Raw genomic sequence first — 18340 nt, 5'->3', positions numbered from 1 at the left:
GCACTCTTTGGGCGCAGTGACACTCCCAGAAGTCTCTGGAGTGTAGCCAAGCGCAAGCTGTGAAAAATCAAGACGAATTTCAAACGGTCCATCCACCGCTTTCCCTGCTCCGAACTACATTTCCCAGAAGGCTCATGGTGCGTATTATCTTACCTAAACCAGACTAGCCCTCCTCTTCCTGAGCCCGTATCCTGGGGGTAAAAGGGTGGGTCCGCGAAGGAGCCGCATTTCAAACACGTCGGAGTGGCTTTCCCTGGAAGCCACTGCCTAAGGCTCTGCGTGGCCTCCGGTGCGCGGTTCCATGATGGGGAGCAATCCTTTAAGCGAGCCGGGCCGCAGCTAACCCCTGACAGAAAGCCTGACAACCGGGAGCCATCTTGCTCGCCACTGGTAACTTTCTGACTACAACTCCCAGAAGACTCCTCGGCACCATAGTGATTCTCGCGTGAATTCAGCCTCAAAGTCACGCGCTGGCTGGACCCTCGGTCTGCAAGCGCATCTGTTGCAGCGCTGTGCAGTATACTGCTGTTTTGGAAGCTTGGAAGGCCTTAGGTGAGGATCCCCAGGAGAGGGCGGAGGCGGAGGCTCGGCTTTGTACGTCGGGATAGGTTAGATTGAAATTGTAGGACTGTGTCTGGTGGTATGTGGTGAATGACCGTGTGGTTGCGACGAGCCGTTCCTGTGGTGAGTGTGTACTTCCAGCGATTACCAGTGTGCAGCAGAGTCTGGGAGCTCGTGATTGTGCTGGTATGATTGGATGGGACCCGGTGGTGTGTGTGTGATTGGGACCACGTGCAACGTTGTGTGTGCTCGTGTGGGGAGCTTGTGACTCAGTGGATGTGATACAGCGTTTGTCCCCGTAAGGATGTGTGATTGTGCGACATTGTGACCGTGTGCTGCAGAGTACAGGTGGGGTACCTATGAATACTCTGTGATTTTATCTGTGGTTAGTGTGGTTGTAACTGTGCGACCATTTGCAGGTGTCAGGTGCTTGTGGCAGTGCGGTTGTGACTGAATGTCCTCTTGGTAAACGTGTTATTGTGCTCATGTGACCATTTGAGGCCCTGGGTGGGTGGCCCTGTTGCTTTGGTTGTGGATTACCTCTAGCTGTATGTCCCCGTGGTGGTCGTGTGATTATGTTTGGGTGACTGGATAAACGTATGAGGTTTTTTCACTTACATTGCCTACCTAAGTATTACACTGTAGTTTTCCCTGATTTTAAAACTTTTACAAATGCTATCATATTGTCTTTTTTCTTTTATTTTATTTGTACAACTAATGTTTTTGAGAATTGCCGTATTAGATATAGGTAGTGTTTCATTTGTTTTCTTTGCTATATTGTTTTCTATCATTTGAAGTATGCCAGTGTTATTTATCCCTTCAATTAATGATGGGTATTTGAGCTATTTCTAGTTTCTTTTTTTTTTTTTCAGATTTTATTTATTTATTCGACAGAGATAGAGACAGCCAGCGAGAGAGGGAACACAAGCAGGGGGAGTGGGAGAGGAAGAAGCAGGCTCATAGCAGAGGAACCTGATGTGGGGCTCAATCCCATAACGCCGGGATCACGCCCTGAGCCGAAGGCAGACACTTAACCGCTGTGCCACCCAGGCGCCCCTATTTCTAGTTTCTGACTTTATAAACAGTACTGCCACAGCATTCTTTTACAGAGGATACATATGCATGAATTGATCTACCTGACAATCTACCTGATTTCTGTGTCATGTGATATCTTGCACTTTACTAGATAGTACCAAAATAAATACCTAAGTGGGTGCACAAATTTATGCTTGCACAGCAATGTTTGAAACACCTCATTGCTCCATGTCCCTACCAAAACATGGTTCTAATAGTTATTTAAAACATTTTTATGAGATATAGCATATATAAAGTACACAAATCTTAAGAATATGAGCTGTATCACAGTTCATAAATTAACATTAAGAACTTTGCCAGCACCCCAGAAGATTCCCTCATGCCCCTTCCCAGTTATTTCTCCCACAATCATTGTTCAGAAGTCTATTACCATTAATTACCTATTCCTGAACTTCTATATAAATGGAATTGTGCTCTTTTATGCCTGGTTTCTTTTCTTCCCCATTATATCTGAGATTCATCCATGTTGTCATTGTACTTAGTTCTCATTACCTATGGGGATATATTGCAATTTATTAATTGCTTACACTATTGAGGACATTTAATAGTTAACATTTTTTTGGCTATTACAAACTGTATTGCTGCTGTGAACATTCTGTGTTTTTGGTGAACATGTAAATACTTTTCTCTTGGCTAAATACTTAGGAGTGGAATTGCTAAGTCATATAGTGGGCATATATTTAATAGATACTACCAATTTGTCATGTGGTTGTACCGATTCATCTAGCAATATATGAGTTTCAGTTGCTCATCGTCTCTGTTTGATATTGTGAGTCTTTTATTTTAACTATTCTGGTGGTAGTATAGTGGAATTTCATCACAGTTTTAATTTGTGTTTCCCTGATAGGTAATGATGTTCAGCACTTTTTCATAGGTTTATTGGCCATTTGGATATACTGTTTTTTAAAGTGTCTGTTTAGGTCTTTTTGCCCACTTCCCTTTAAAAAAAATTTTTTTTTTCATTTTAAAAAACTTTTTATTTTCATATTGTAAATATAGTGTAAAGAATTCCTATATTATAAGTCTTCACTCAGGTGCCCTTGGTACAATGATGAAAATCAGGAAATTTACATGGATATAAGAGTTTTGACTAATTTATAGACCTTATTTAAGTTTTGCTAATTGTCCTATCAGTGCCCTCTTCTTTTCCAGGATCCCATCGAAGATTCCCACATTGATTTAATTGTCTTATTGTTTCCCATCAGACTTAGTTCTTTAGTCTTTTTTATCTTTCATGACCTTGACACTGAAGAGTACTGGCCATTTATTTTGTAGAATGTCTTTCAATTTGGATTTGTCTGCTTTTTCCTCATGGTTAAATTTAGACCAAGCATTTTTGGCTAAAAGATCACAGAAATTATGTTTGTGTTCTTCTCAATGTGTCATATAATGTTATCAATATATTTCATTACTGGTGATGTTAACTATGATCAGTTGGTTGAGGTGGTATCTGCCAGGTTTCTCCTTTGTAAAACTACTATTTTTCTCTTTTCAACTAATAAGTATCTTGTGGGGAGACGCTTTGAGACTATGCAAAAATTCTGTTCTCATGAGGGTGCCTGGCTGGCTTAGTCAGAAGAACATGCAACTCTTGTTCTTGGGATCATGAGTTTAAGCCCCACATTCGGGGTATAGAGATTACTTAAATAAACATAAAAAAAAATACTGTTCTCATCATACTTTCACCCATTAATTTAACATCCATTGATCATTCTTGTCTGTAACAATTGTTACTATGATGTTTGTCTAGTGGTGATTTTCTCTTTCCATCATTTCTTCTATATTAATTTAAATTCTGTAAAGAGCTGTCCTTTACAGATGTCCCCATTATTTATTCAATAATTTATTAACTCATGGGTATTTATTTTACTCTATGAGTTTTAATCCATTATTATTTTTATATATTTTGTTGTTCACATTGTCCCAGATTTGGCCATTAGGAACTTCTTCAAATTAGCTTCTGTGTCCTTTTAACATGGCATCATTTTCGAGTACTTTCTTATGCTTATGTATATCTTTTCCCATTTTCCTAGAAAGTTTTTAGCCCTTTGTCTTTTATGATTAGTCACCCCCCCCTTTTTTTTTTGTATCTTGAAAAGAAATCTTTATTTCCAGGTTCCTAAAGATATTCTGTTTTATTTTAGAAGCTTTATAGATTTAGCATTCATATTTAAGTCTATGGTCCATCTTGAATTAATTTTTGTGTATGATATTTATTGAAAACACCATCCTTGCCCACCCATCTGAATTGTAGGAGGCTTTTATCATAAGTCAGGTGACATATATGTGGCCCTCTTTTTGGACTGTGTTCTATTATCTTTTTTGTCAGTGCCACTGTCTTGAAATCTATAGTATTAGTCCTTTGACTTTTTTACATTTCTTTTTCAAGACTGTCTTGGTTGTTGTAAGTCCTTTCAATGGATGTCAGAATCAACTTGTTAATTCTCACAAAAAATGAAAAATCCTTTCTAGGGTTTTGTTTATGAGTCTATTTGTTAATTTGGGGAGAATTGCCATCCTATCAATATTGAATCTTCCAATTAATAAATATGGTGTATGTCTACATTTGTTAAGGTCTTTAATTTCTCTCAGTGCTTTGTTGTAGTTTTCAGTGCACATCTTTTGTTAGATTTGTACCTGGGTATTTGACATTTATTGTTGAAATTGTACATGGTTTTTTTTTTTTTAAGATTTTATTTATTTATTTGACAGAGAGAGACAGCCAGTGAGAGAGGGAACACAAGCAGGGGGAGTGGGAGAGGAAGATGCAGGCTCCCAGCAGAGGAGCCCAATGTGGGACTCGATCCTAGAACGCCGGGATCACGCCCTGAACCGAAGGCAGAGGCTTAACGATTGCGCTACCCAGGTGCTCCGAAATTGTACATGGTTTAAATTTTTTTTTTCATTTTCCATTTGTCTGTTGGTAGAAGTACAGTTGTTTTTTATATATTGTCCTTGGATCTAGCATCTACAAAACACCTACTGTATATGCTATTTATCAAGTTGAGGAAGTTCTTTCTCATTTGCTAAGATTTTTACATTAATGAGGGCTGAATTTGGCAAATGCATTTTCTCTTTTGAGAGGATCATATTTTTTTTATTGTTACCATCAATGTGGTAAATTTTCTTAAATTTCATATTTTGAACCAGCTTTTCCTTCCTGAAGTAAACCCTACTTGTCCATAATGTATTAATCTTTTTAAGAATTTGACTGGGTTAGGGGCACCTGGGGGGCTCAGCCATTAAGCATCTGCCTTTGGCTCAGGACATGATCCCAGGGTCCTGGGATTGAGCCCCACGTTGGGCTCCCTGCTCCGCGGGAAGCCTGCTTCTCCCTCTCACACTCCCCTTGCTTGTGTTCCCTCTCTCGCTGTCTCTCTCTGTCAAATAAATAAATAAAATCTTTAAAAAAAAAAAAGAATTTGGGTTAAATTTGCTAATACTTTATAGAATTTCTGCATGTATGTTCATGAGAAATAGTGGCCCATAATTTTCTTTTCCTTTAATGTGTTTGTTTTAGCATCAGGCTTATATTAGCCTCATAAAATGAGTTAGGAGGAATTCCCTGTCATTTTTCTATTCACTACATATAAAACTAAAGGTTTTCCTTAAATTTGGAAGAATTTACTGGTGAAGCTGTCTGGGCCTGAAATTTTTCTCGATAGGAAGACTTTTATTTTATTTATTTATTTAGAGAGGCTTAAGCAGGAGGAAGAGCAAAAAGGGAGGGAGAGGAGGGGGAAAGAATCCCAAGCTGACTCCATGCTGTGCACAGAGCCCGACACTGGGGCTCAATCTCCGGAAGCTGAGATCATGACCTGAGTTGAAACCAAGAGCCAAATGCCTAACTGACTGAGCCACCCAGGCACCCTGGAAGATTTTTAAACTATGGAATCAATTCACCTCTTCAGATGTTCCAGGTTTTTTGTTTGTTTTGTCCATTTTGGCATGTTTTTTTAAAGAATTTATCTGTTTCATCTAAACTTTCAAATTTAGCATAAAGTTATTAGTATTCTCTTACGTTTTTAATGTCTATGGACATCTATAACGATGTTCCCTTTTTCATTTCTGATTTTGTTTATTTGTGTTATCCTTCTCTTATTCATTAGTGCTGTTGGTAATGTGTCTTGTCTTCTGGGTATTTTCTTTCTTTCTTTCTTTCTTTCTTTCTTTCTTTATGTGTCTTGTCTTCTTCTGGGTATTTTCTTTCTTTCTTTCTTTCTTTCTTTCTTTCTGGGTATTTTCTTTCTTTCTTTCTTTCTTTCTTTCTTTCTTTCTTTCTTTCTTCTTTCTTTCTTTCCATTTCTTTTCATTTCTTTTCTTTCCTTTTCTTTCTTTCTTTTTTTTTTTTTTTTTTTTTTTTTTTAGATTTTATTTATTTGACAGAGAGAGAGCCAGCAGGAGAGGGAACACAATCCGGGGGAGTGGGAGAAGAAGAGGCAGGCTCCCAGGGGAGCAGAGAGCCTGATGCGGGCTTGATTCCAGAACGCTGGGATCATGACCTGAGCCAAAGGCAGATGCTTAATGACTCAGCCACTCAGGGGCCCCTTCTGGGTACTTTCAAGACTTTTTTCTCTGATTGTGGCTTTGCTTTTTGTTTTGTGTGTTTTCCTTTTTATTTCTTATTTAGGTTTGCTGAGCTTCTTGAAACTCTTGCTGAGGCTTTTTATCAGCTAATCAGTTCAGATATTAATTTTTCTCCAATCTTTTTTCTTCTTCAGAGGCTCCACTTACATATATGGTAAATCTTTTGACTATGTCCCTTTTGTCTTATACTCACTTCTGTTCTTTCTGTTCTGTTTTTCCTCTGCATTTCATGTGGGTTTTTTTTTTTTTTTTTTGACTTGTCTTTGCGTTCAGTAGTTCTATCTTCTTCTTGTCTGGTCTCATGTTAAAACCATACAATGACTTCTTAATTTCTTTTTTTTTTAAGTCTATTTTATTTTATTATTTTTTAAAAGATTTTCTTTATTTATTTGTCAGAGAGAGAGAGGAAGAGAGAGCACAAGCAGGGGGAGCAGCAGGCAGAGGGAGCAAGGAGCCCGATGGAAGACTTGAGCCCAGGACCCTGGGATTGTAACCTGAGCTGAAGGCAGACACTTAACCGACTGAGCCACCCAGGCATCCCTATTTTATTTTATTTTATTTTTTTAGTAATCTCTACACCCAATGTGGGGCTCAAACTCATGACCCCAAGATCAAGAGTCACATGCTCTTCCTCCTGAGCCAGCCAGGTGCCCCAACTTCCTAATTTCTTAATTTACTGATCTAGGTTGTCTGTTTGATTCTTTTCTATAGACTTCAGTTCTATTTAATTTCTTCATCTTATCCATTTGCCTATATTTTTTAGTTGTTTTTAACATTTTAATTATAGCTATTTTATATTATTTGTTTGCCAGTTCTAATATCTGAATTGTCCATAGTTCTGCTTCTATTTTCTGGTTTTCTCTCCAAGCATGTCTACCAATTTTTAGTTGGATGATAGGTATTGTGTCTCAAACAACCATGGAGGCCAAGGGCAACCACTACCTACGTCTAGCCTTCTCATTATATAAGAAAAATTAGTGCTTTTCAGTTCTCTGTTAACTAACAGACAAATACAGTTCTTAGCATATAGGAAAATTTCAGGATAATGTTGGAAATAATTTAGACATTATATTTTTATCAAAAGACTGGCTTATTGTTTAGAAGAGTGCAAAATTCTCAAAAATTTTATTTACTAGATTTCAAAGAACTCTCTTGTCTGTAGTGGTATCTTTTGGTGGTGCTCCATACCCAAGGTGTGGTTATTTTGCAAGAATACTAGCCTTGGCCACAGAGATCATTGGCTTTAAAAGGGAGGAGCAGATTCCCCAGACAGCAAGAATTCAGCCAGAGAGGATATACTCTAGGAGCAAACATGAAGAGGGTTGGGAATGTAACACACGGAAATATTGAAGTAAGAATGTTTCCTGCCCATTCTGCCTGGAAGGTTCAGCACTTGAGGATGTCCCTTTAACCAAGGAAAGGCCATTACGAGAGATCAGAAAGGGGGACTTAAAGTGAGAAGTATGGGAGAAGGAGCTCAGTTTCTAAGTCTTCCTGGATTACTATTGATTCTTTAGTATGTAGCACAATTCCTGGCACGTAATAGATTATGTTGGTTTATTTTTAAAAAATTACTAAGAGCTTAATAAATAGAAATAATAATAAAATATTAAAGGAGTGCTTTCAGATTTTAAAGAAGAGACATTTGTGGATTACTTTGGTTTTCGTTTCCTGAAACATGTATATCCCTGGGGAAATGCAGTGAGTGCTTGGGGATAGAGGTATCCATTAAATAATTGATTACAAGAATCTACTTCCTGGGTGGTCAGTTTTACATGCAATTTTTTTTTGAAGATTTTCTTTATTTGAGAGAGAGCATGTGAGAGAGAGAGAACACACAAGCAGGGGAGAAGGGTAGCAAAAGGGAGAAGCAGATTCCCGACCAAGCAGGGACCCCAATTTGGTACTCAATCCCAGGATCCTGGGATCATGACCTGAGCCAAAGGCAGATACTTAGCTGACTGAACAACCCAGGTGCCCTACATGCAATTATAGATAAATTGTTTAATGATCAAGGAGCTCTGTACAGGAATGCTCACTGACCTTTATACTTTTATAATGCTCTCTTTATTATATTCCTAAATCTAATACATTATATATAACAAAAAATCCATATTTTTTAAAACATTTCAGCATTGATCTCAAATTCATTTATGCCCCTTAAACAATTTAGACTTCTATTAGTATTTTAGTATAACATTCTTTTGGACATTTTAAACATATTAAGCACACAAAATATGTGCAATTATTACAAATTTTATTACTACTCTTTTTTTTTTATTATATTATGTTAATCACCATACAGTACATCCCCAGATTCCGATGTAAAGTTTGATGCTTCATTAGTTGCGTATAACACCCAGTGCACCATGCAATACGTGCCCTCCTTACTACCCATCACCAGTCTATCCCATTCCCCCACCCCCTCCCCTCTGAAGTCTTCAGTTTGTTTCTCATAGTCCATAGTCTCTCATGTTTCATTCCCCCTTCTGATTACCCCCCTTTTCTTTATCCCTTTCTTCCCCTACCGATCATCCTAGTTCTTATGTTCCATAGATGAGAGAAATCATATGATAATTGTCTTTCTCTGCTTGACTTATTTCACTTAGCATTATCTCCTCCAGTGCCGTCCATGTTGCAGCAAATGTTGAGAATTCGTTCTTTCTGATAGCTGAGTAATATTCCATTGTATATATGGACCACAGCTTCTTAATCCAGTCATCTGTTGAAGGGCATCTCGGCTCCTTCCATGATTTGGCTATTGTGGACAATGCAGCTATGAACATTGGGGTGCATATGGCCCTTCTCTTTACTACGTCTGTATCTTTGGGGTAAACACCCAGTAGTGCAATGGCTGGGTCATAGGGTAGTTCAATTTTTAACTTTTTAAGGGACCTCCACACTGTTTTCCAGAGTGGCTGTACCAACTTGCATTCCCACCAACAATGTAGGAGGGATCCCCTTTCTCCACATCCTCTCCAACAATTGTTGTTTCTTGCCTTGTCTATCTTTGCCATTCTAACTGGCGTAAGGTGGTATCTCAGTGTGGTTTTGATTTGAATTTCCCTGATGGCTAATGATTTTGAACATTTTTTCATGTGTCTGTTAGCCATTTGTATGTCTTCATTGGAAAAGTGTCTGTTCATATCTTCTGCCCATTTTATGATTTGTTTATTTGTTTCTCGTGTATTGAGTTTGAGAAGTTCTTTGTAGATCTTGGATACCAGTCCTTTATCTGTGGTGTCCTTTGCAAATATATTCTCCCATTCCGTGGGCTGTCTCTTAGTTTTTTTGACTGTTTCCTTGGCTGTGCAGAAGCTCTTTATCCTGATAAAGTCCCATAAGTTCATTTTATCTTTTATTTCTCTTGCCTTTGGCGATGTGTCGTGAAAAAGGTTGCTCTGGCCGATGTCATAGAAGTTGTTGCCTATGTTCTCCTCTAGAATTTTGATGGATTCCTGTCTCACATTGAGGTCTTTCATCCATTTGGAGTTTATTTTTGTGTATGGTGTGAGAGAGTGGTCAAGTTTCATTCTTTTGCATGTAGCTGTCCAATTTTCCCAGCACCATTTATTGAAGAGACTGTCTTTTTTCCACCGGATGTTTTTTCCTGCTTTATCAAAGATTAGTTGCCCAAAGAGCCGAGGGTCCATTTCTGGGTTCTCTATTCTGTTCCATTGGTCGATGTGTCTGTTTTTGTGCCAGTACCATGCTGTCTTTGTGATCACAGCTTTGTAGTACAGCTCGAAATCCGGCATTGTGATGCCCCCAGCTTTGTTTTTCCTTTTCAACAGTTCCTTGGAGATTCGGGGCCTTTTCTGGTTCCATACAAATTTAAGGACTATTTGTTCCAGTTCTTTGAAAAATGTCCTCGGTATTTTGATCGGGATAGCATTGAAAGTGTAGATTGCTCTGGGTAGTATGGACATTTTAACTATGTTAATTCTTCCAATCCATGAGCATGGAATATTTTTCCATCTTTTTATGTCTTCCTCAATATCTTTCAAAAGTGATCTATAGTTTCTAGGATATAGGTCCTTTACGTCTCTGGTTAAGTTAATTCCAAGGTAACGTATGGTTTTTGGTGTTATTGTAAATGGGATGGATTCCCTAATTTCTCTTTCTTCAGTCTCGTTATTCGTGTATAGAAATGCAACTGATTTCTGGGCATTGATTTTGTATCCTGCCACCTTACTGAATTGTTCTATAACTTCTAATAGTTTGGGAGTGGATTCCTTTGGGTTTTCCATATAGAGTATCATGTCATCTGCAAAGAGAGACAGTTTGACTTCTTCTTTGCCGATTTGGATACCTTTGATCCCTTTTTGTCTTCTGATTGCTGTTGCAAGGACTTCTAGTACTATGTTGAATAATAGTGGCGAGAGTGGGCATCCTTGTCGTGTTCCTGATCTTAAGGGAAAGGCTTCCAGCTTTTCCCCATTGAGAATAATGCTTGCAGTAGGCTTTTCATAGATGGCTTTTATGAGATTGAGAAATGTACCCTCTATTCCTACACTCTGAAGGGTTTTAATCAGGAAAGGATGCTGTATTTTGTCAAATGCTTTTTCTGCATCAATTGAGAGGATCATATGGTTCTTGAGTCTTTTCTTGTTGATATGATGTATCACATTGATTGATTTGCGAGTGTTGAACCATGCTTGCATCCCAGGTATGAATCCCACTTGGTCATGATGGATAATCCTTTTAATGTACTGTTGGATTCTATTAGCAAGGATCTTGTTGAGGATTTTGGCATCCATATTCATTAGAGAAATCGGTCTGTAATTCTCCTTTTTGAGGGGGTCTTTGCCTGGTTTGGGGATCAAGGTAATATTAGCCTCATAGAATGAGTTTGGTAGCTTTCCTTCTGTTTCTATTTTTTGAAATAGCTTTAGGAGAATAGGTATTATTTCTTCTTTGAATGTTTGGTAGAATTCCCCAGGAAAACCGTCTGGGCCTGGAGTTTTATTATTTGGAAGGTTGTTTATCACTGACTCAATTTCTTCATAGTTAATTGGCCTATTTAAGAAATCTATTTCTTCCTGTTTCAGTCTTGGTAGTTTATAGGTTTCCAGGAAGGCCTCCATCTCTTCCAGATTGTTTAGTTTTTTGGCATATAGCTGTTGATAAAAGTTTCTAATAATCCTTGCAATTTCAATGGTGCTGGTCGTGACCTCTCCCTTTTCAGTCATAATTTTAATAATCTCAGTCCTTTCTCTTTGTTTTTGGACAAGTTTTGCCAGTGGTCTGTCAATTTTATGGATTCTCTCAAAGAACCAGCTTCTAGTCCTGTTGATCTGCTGTACTGTGCTCCTGGTTTCTAATTCATTGATTTCTGCTCTAATCTTGGTCAACTCCTTCCTTGTCAGTGGGTTAGGCCTGTCCCTCTGTTGCTGTTCCAGTTTCTTGAGGTGAGAATATAGAAACTGCATTTTAGATTTTTCTATTCTTTTGAGTGAGGCTTGGATGGCTATGTATTTCCCCCTTAGGACTGCCTTTGCAGTATCCCATAGGTTTTGGACCGTTGTGTATTCATTCTCGTTGGTCTCCATAAATTGTTTAATTTGTTTTTTGATTTCCTGGTTTATCGAGTCATTCTTGAGCAGGATGGTTCTTAGCCTCCAAGTGTTTGAGTTTCTTCCAGGTTTTTCCTTGTGGTTGAGTTCCAATTTCAGAGCGTTGTGGTCTGAGAATATGCAGGGGATAATTTCAATCTTTTGGTATTGGCTGAGACCTGTTTTGTGTCCCAGAGCATGATCTATTCTTGAGAATGTTCCATGGGCATTTGAATAGAATGAGTATTCTTTGGTTCTGGGGTGTAGTGTTCTATATATATCTATGAGGTCCAACTCGTCGAGTATGGCATTCAAAGCCTTTGATTCTTTGCTTAGTTTTTGCCAGGGTGTTCTGTCTATTTCTGATAGTGGGGTGTTGAGGTCCCCTACTATTACTGTGTTCTTATCTATATGTCTCTTTATTTTGGTTAAGAGTTGGCTTGTGTATCTTGCTGCTCCCCTGTTGGGGGCATATATATTAATAATTGTCATATCCACTTGTTGAATACTTCCTTTAAGAATAATATAGTGCCCTTCTGTATCTCTCTCTATGGCCTCTAGTTTAAAATCCAGTCTATCTGATATGAGAATTGCTACTCCAGCTTTCTTTTGAGGTCCATTTGCGTGGAAGATGGTACTCCATCCCCTTACTCTAAGTCTGAATGCATCTTTGGGTTCAAAATGAGTCTCTTGTAGACAGCAAATGGATGGGTCATGTCTTTTTATCCAATCTGCAACCCTGTGGCGTTTTATGGGAGAGTTTAAGCCATTTAGATTGATAGAGATTATTGACAGATATGATTTTAATGATGCCATTTCTCTTTAAAGTCTTTGTATCGGTTGTGACTTGCTGCTCTGTATCACTCTTGGGGCCTTTTTACCTTTATAGAGCCCCCCTTAATATCTCCTGTAGGGCTGGTTTCGTGGTTACGAAATTGGTTAATGATTGGCGATTTTGGAACGTCTTTATTTCTCCATCAATTCTGAATGACAGCTTTGCTGGATAAAGGATCCTTGGCTGCATGTTTTTCTCTGAAAGAGCTTTAAAAATGCCCCCCCAAGCCTTTCTCTCATTCCAGGTCTCTGTAGACAGGTCTGACGTAATCCTGATACCTTTGCCTTGGTACGTGAGAAATTTCTTTGCCCTGGCCGCTTTCAATACTGTATCCTTGGATCTAATATTTGCGAATTGCACTATGACATGCCGTGGCGTAGGTTTGTCCTGGTTGAGCTTGGATGGGGTCCTCTCTGCCTCTTGGACACGAATGCTTGTTTCCCTTGCTAGATTAGGGAAGTTTTCAGCTACAATTTGTTCAAATATCTCTTCTAGACCTCTGTTTTTCTCCACCCCTTCAGGGATGCCGATGATTCTGACATTGGATCGTTTCATAGAGTCAGTAATCTCCCGTAATCTACATTCGTGGGCGTGGATTTTTTTAAGACCAGCTTCTATTTTCGTTTTTTCTTCTACTAACCCATCCTCCAATTCGCTAACGCGTTCCTCTGCCTCGGTGACCCTGGCCGTCAGAGCCTCTAGTTTTGACTGCATTTGGCTCATAGAATTTTTAATTTCTGTCAGATTCGCTCTCATTTCTGCCCTTAGGGATTCTATATTCTCAGCAACGCTTTCTCTGATGCTTTTTTCAAGTTTACTCATCATCTTGACCATTGTTGCTCTGAATTCCATTTCTGATAATTGGGATACATCCATATGTATTAATTCTGTGGCCGAGGCCAATTCTGTGGCAGAGGCCACAGACTCATTATCTTTTCTTTGCTGGGGGGGACTTCTCCTTCTCGTCATTCTGATGAAGAGAGATTGCAGGGTTGTCCAGAGCCCAAGTGTTGACTGGGACCCAGGCCGTGCGCCCTTGTTTTATAGAGATCTTAGGGATGTGGGCTTCTTCCTTAAAGAGTTTATTTATTTATTTGAGAGAGAGAGAGACAGTCAGCAAGAAAGGGAACCCAAGCAGAGGAGTGGGAGAGGAAGAAGCAGGTTCCCGGTGGAGAAGCCCGATGAAGGACTCCTTACGGAGCGTTGTGATCACACCCTAATCCGAAGACAGGTGCTTGGTGACTGCGCCACTCAGGCGCTCCGGGTTGTGGGCTTCTTGATTTTTCAGCCTGCCTTCTGGGGGAGGGGCCTGCCTGCAGGTACTCAGAAAACCCTGTTTGGGTAGAGTCTCTGTGTCCCTTGCGAGGGGGGATGGGGATGGGCACCCTGTGAGCCGGTATTTCCGGGCTTTTGTTCTCTGGCGGCTTTCCCTGGCGGTTTGCTATGCCTCTTCTGAGAGAGCAGCAGCGGCTGAAATTCAGCCTCTGTCTCAGAACAGAGGGATCGCGGATCGTTCTCCACTGATGTTCTGGCCACTTTAACTCTGTTTCTGTTGGTGCTGCTCAACCCTGCAGCATCCCGGGCTGTGCGCCCCACACCCGGCGTCCCAGCCCTCACTTCCAGGGCCGGCACGTCTCTGTCCTTTGTGTTTCCAACCCCGCCCGCCGCCAGCCGCCCCGCGCGGGCTCCCGGAGCTCCCCGTCTCAGTCTGGTGTCTCACGGGTGCTGACCGCGAGTCCGCCTGCTCCCCCGTGCAGGTGGCCCTCCAGCCGCCAGCCGCCCCGCGGACGCTCCCGGAGCTCCCGGTCTCAGCCTCGATCCAGTGAGCACACCGGAGCTCCGGAGCTCCGTGAGATGCTTGGTGGTGCACGCTCCCGGCTCACGGACTCAGTCTGCCGTTTCCAGAGTGCGGGTCCGCGGTCCGCCCGCTCCCCGGTGCAGGTGGCCCGCCAGCCGCCCTGCGCGCGCGCTCCTGGAGCTCGCGTTCTAAGTCTGTTGTCTCGCGGGTGCCGTCCGCGAGTCCGCCTGCTCCCCCGTGCAGGTGGCCCGCCAACCGCCAGCCGTCCCGCGTGCGCTCCCGGAGCTCCCTTCTCAGCCTGCTGTCTCAAGCGTGCGGGTCCGCGGTCTGTCCGCTCCCCCTTGTAGGTGGCTACCGCTTCCCGGCGCCCTGACACGGCGGCTCCCTCCCCCTTCTGTTTAGCTTCCGATATCTGTGCGCGGTTTCACGGCTCCCCGCTTCGTACCTCGATACTCAGCGCTGGAGATGTTCATTTGTAGAGATCCAGATGTATCTTCCTGCGTCTCAGGCTGATTCCGTGGATATTCCTGCTGGTCTGGTACCTATCCAGCTCAACTCAGGGGACCGGCTGAAAAAGGGGTCCCCTACTCCTCCGCCATCTTATGACATTATCTACAAATTTTATTACTACTCTTACAATTAAAAGCATTCTAAAGCATCAGTGATAAGGATTTAGTCCATTTTTACATTTCTATATTTTTCATTCCTTCCTATTGTCATAATTTAAATATCTTCCTAAAGTTTTTGTAATATTGCTTTGTTTGCTTTTCTGGATTTCACTTTTCTTAAGATAAGATTCATTAACCCCCCCCAAAAGTCTTCTCAAACTGGGCAAGATTAGAGGATCTGGTTCATCAACCAGTTGTTTCCTGCTCAGGACCTGGGACCTGGTTGTACAATCCAAGATCATTAAAAACTGTTTTGACAAATGTATATTCAAACTAAAATGTATATGAACAACTTTTAGGAATTATTCCGAATTCATATAAAGGTAAAATGATATGTATACAAGGCTATTTATTACAGCATTGTTTGTTATAGTGAAAGACAAGAAACAACCCAAATGGTCACCGGCAGCAGATTGGTTAAATAAAGTGCATCCATTTAATGAAATAAATGTAGCTAAGGGAATTACATAGCTCTGTATGTACTAGTTGGGATCCAGTTCACGATACATTAAGTAAAAATAGCAATATGTATAACCGTGTGTATAATATACTGTCATTTGTGTAAAAAAATTGTATCTTTGTGTGTATATGTACTCTGTATTCTCCAAGCCATATCAGATTGTTGAAATTTATCCTACTCCAGTCAAAGACAGAGGTCTCTGGAATAGGGGATAATGAAAGATTTGCCCATTTTTCTTACTGATACCCCTCAAGTGTTTGTGTGGGTTGAGCAGAGGGGAGTGATCATTCTGGGAACTATGAAGCAAGTGGAATCTTATGGAGCTTCTTTTGTCTTCCCCAGCTTTGCCCTTTTCCAAGAGGTGCCCAGAGGACTGGTCTTTTTTGGCAAATACCAAAGCCATGACTCAGGTGAGATGCCGTTTTCTTTTGCTCAAATAGAATCATTTTTACCCCTAGTACATGTAAACATTTGCTTTCCTCATCATGATATTTTTAGTGTTTAAAAAACAACAACAATGGGGTGCCTGGGTGGCTCAGCCATTAAGCGTCTGCCTTCGACTCAGGTCATGATCCCAGGGTCCTGGGATCGAGCCCTGCATTGGGCTCCCTGCTCGGCGGGAAGCCTGCTTCTCCCTCTCAGACTCCCGTTGCTTGTGTTCCCTCTCTCTCTGTCTCTCTCTGTCAAATAAATAAATAAAATCTTTAAAAACAACAACAACTTTCAGCCATTTTAGTTAAAAGCAATGTCAGTCTCAAAGTTCTCTTACCCTTTTGCTCTAAAGAAAAAGGTCTTCAGTAAGTCAATTAAAAAAATGTCTCTCTTGGGGCGCCTGGGTGGCACAGCGGTTAAGCGCCTGCCTTCGGCTCAGGGCGTGATCCTGGCGTTGTGGGATCGAGCCCCACATCAGGCTCCTCTGCTATGAGCCGGCTTCTTCCTCTCCCACTCCCCCTGCTTGTGTTCCCTCTCTCGCTGGCTGTCTCTATCTCTGTCAAATAAATAAATAAAATCTTTAAAAAAAAAAAATGTCTCTCTTGGTGGAAATACAGAAAAAAGAAGTGCTTCTATCACCATTCTTGGAAAAAAGTAATAAAGTCTGGTTAAAAATGTTTACACTCTTACAGGTAACACAGGGCCACGTGGTTAGATGACAAGTCTCTCTGAAGAGGTCTTTTTTTTTTTTTTAAGATATTATTTATTTATTTGACAGAGAGAGAGACAGCCAGCGAGAGAGGGAACACAAGCAGGGGGAGTAGGAGAAGAAGAAGCAGGCTCCCATCAGAGGAGCCTGATGCGGGGCTCGATCCCAGAACGCCGGGATCACGCCCTGAGCCGAAGGCAGACGCTTAACGATTGAGCCACCCAGGCGCCCCTCTCTGAAGAGGTCTTAATCAGATTAAAATCCAGCAGAAAATTGCTTATGGATTCCATCAAGAATCCTTATTTGTTCCTACAGATTGTTAATTACATAATGTAAAAATGGTCTGAGACCAGGTTTCGAAAAAAAACTTTACCCTGGTTAACATGGTTCCCATTCAGGAACCTGACCCCCATTTCTTCATAAACAACCCCAAGGCCCTCCCCAGTTCCCTATTTGTTTAAGCATTGTTTACAAACTCATTTAGTAAGTCCTTCAGCATCTTCTGTCTTAGACTTCTGCCAGAAATCTTGATAGAACAGAAATGCATTCCCCATTTGTTAATGAATCTAATTTGCTTGGACAGTGATTTGATGGGATGGAATAAGTAATTAGGGGCACCTCTTAGGGAAAAGCCCTGATTATCACAGACCTAGGTTTTCAAAGAAGAAAATATGTGGAATGGTTTTGCTTGATATCAGTCTTAATACATGGAAAGATCTCCTGGCGTATGAGCCTTTCCGATTTGGGGATATGACTCCTGGTTAGTAGAAAGCTCTGACAGCTCACCAGATCATCCATGATAAATAGACTTCAGTAATGCTATTGTGTGAATCTGGATCATCTTCCATCACTTTCCTATATAGCACAGGAACAAAGGGAATTTACAGTTGAGCAATGGGTAGTTATAAGTAAGATTGGGCCAATACTGAGGAGCTCTTTAAATATCACCTTCAACCTCAGTGTCTGAAAACCAAGGAAAACTTGTTTTATATCCGTATGTTGTTGTTAAAAAAATATGCTTATGAAAAGAATTTGTTGGAACAAGGAATTAACTCATTACATAATAGTATGACATGAGAAAGGATCAGTCTTGAATTTAAAGTCATTTTACAAGTGAAGTAGTGCTATTTCAATCTTGCCCCATCACTGGTCCCACTCCTAAAACATGACTCAACTCTGTTGAATGTGGTTTAATTACTATCTTTTGATGAATCCGTTTTACTCTCTTGACTTACTACAGAGTGGAAGGGACATTGTACTCTTGTATTGCACTCTTCATTTCCTCTGATTCTGTTATTAATTATATTACAATTTTTTATTGAATTAGTAGTGTACAGAATATTATGACTGCAAATATTGCTCACTGCTAAGCCAGCTCATACCTCTGTTCTGTTACAACCTTTCATTTTTCCTGGGGTTAATTGCCTTTTTCCTCCCATTTGCTTAGTGGTCAGACACATAGTTCGTTTTGAGTGTGGAGACTGCCATGCCCTTTTCTCTTTTTCCTACTCCCACCTGGTCTGGTTACTTTCTGGGTCTGCTGTGTAGCTTTCCCAAGACCTTCCCTTTTTTGTTTACCTGAGATTTTCCTTCACTGTTCTCCTGTGTTAATTCAGCTATTTCTTGAATACTCCATTTTG

The 18340-nt window shown here is 40.6% G+C and overlaps 1 protein-coding gene across 1 annotated transcript in view; it reads left to right on the top strand.

Moving 5' to 3' along the window:
• Window positions 1-398: 398 nt before the first annotated feature.
• Window positions 399-18340, top strand: part of LOC105234797 (zinc finger protein 82 homolog) — a 71024-nt gene continuing 53082 nt past the window's right edge. The window contains exons 1-2 of the mRNA XM_034639018.1: window positions 399-552; window positions 15902-15969. Of these exons, the coding sequence (XP_034494909.1) occupies window positions 15961-15969 (9 nt within the window). The 5' untranslated portion in view covers window positions 399-552; window positions 15902-15960. The remainder of the gene's footprint in view (window positions 553-15901; window positions 15970-18340) is intronic.

Source organism: Ailuropoda melanoleuca, chromosome 12 (genome assembly GCF_002007445.2).
Source record: "Ailuropoda melanoleuca isolate Jingjing chromosome 12, ASM200744v2, whole genome shotgun sequence".
NCBI lineage: Eukaryota > Metazoa > Chordata > Mammalia > Carnivora > Ursidae > Ailuropoda > Ailuropoda melanoleuca.
This window is presented reverse-complemented; position numbering and strand designations above follow the sequence as displayed.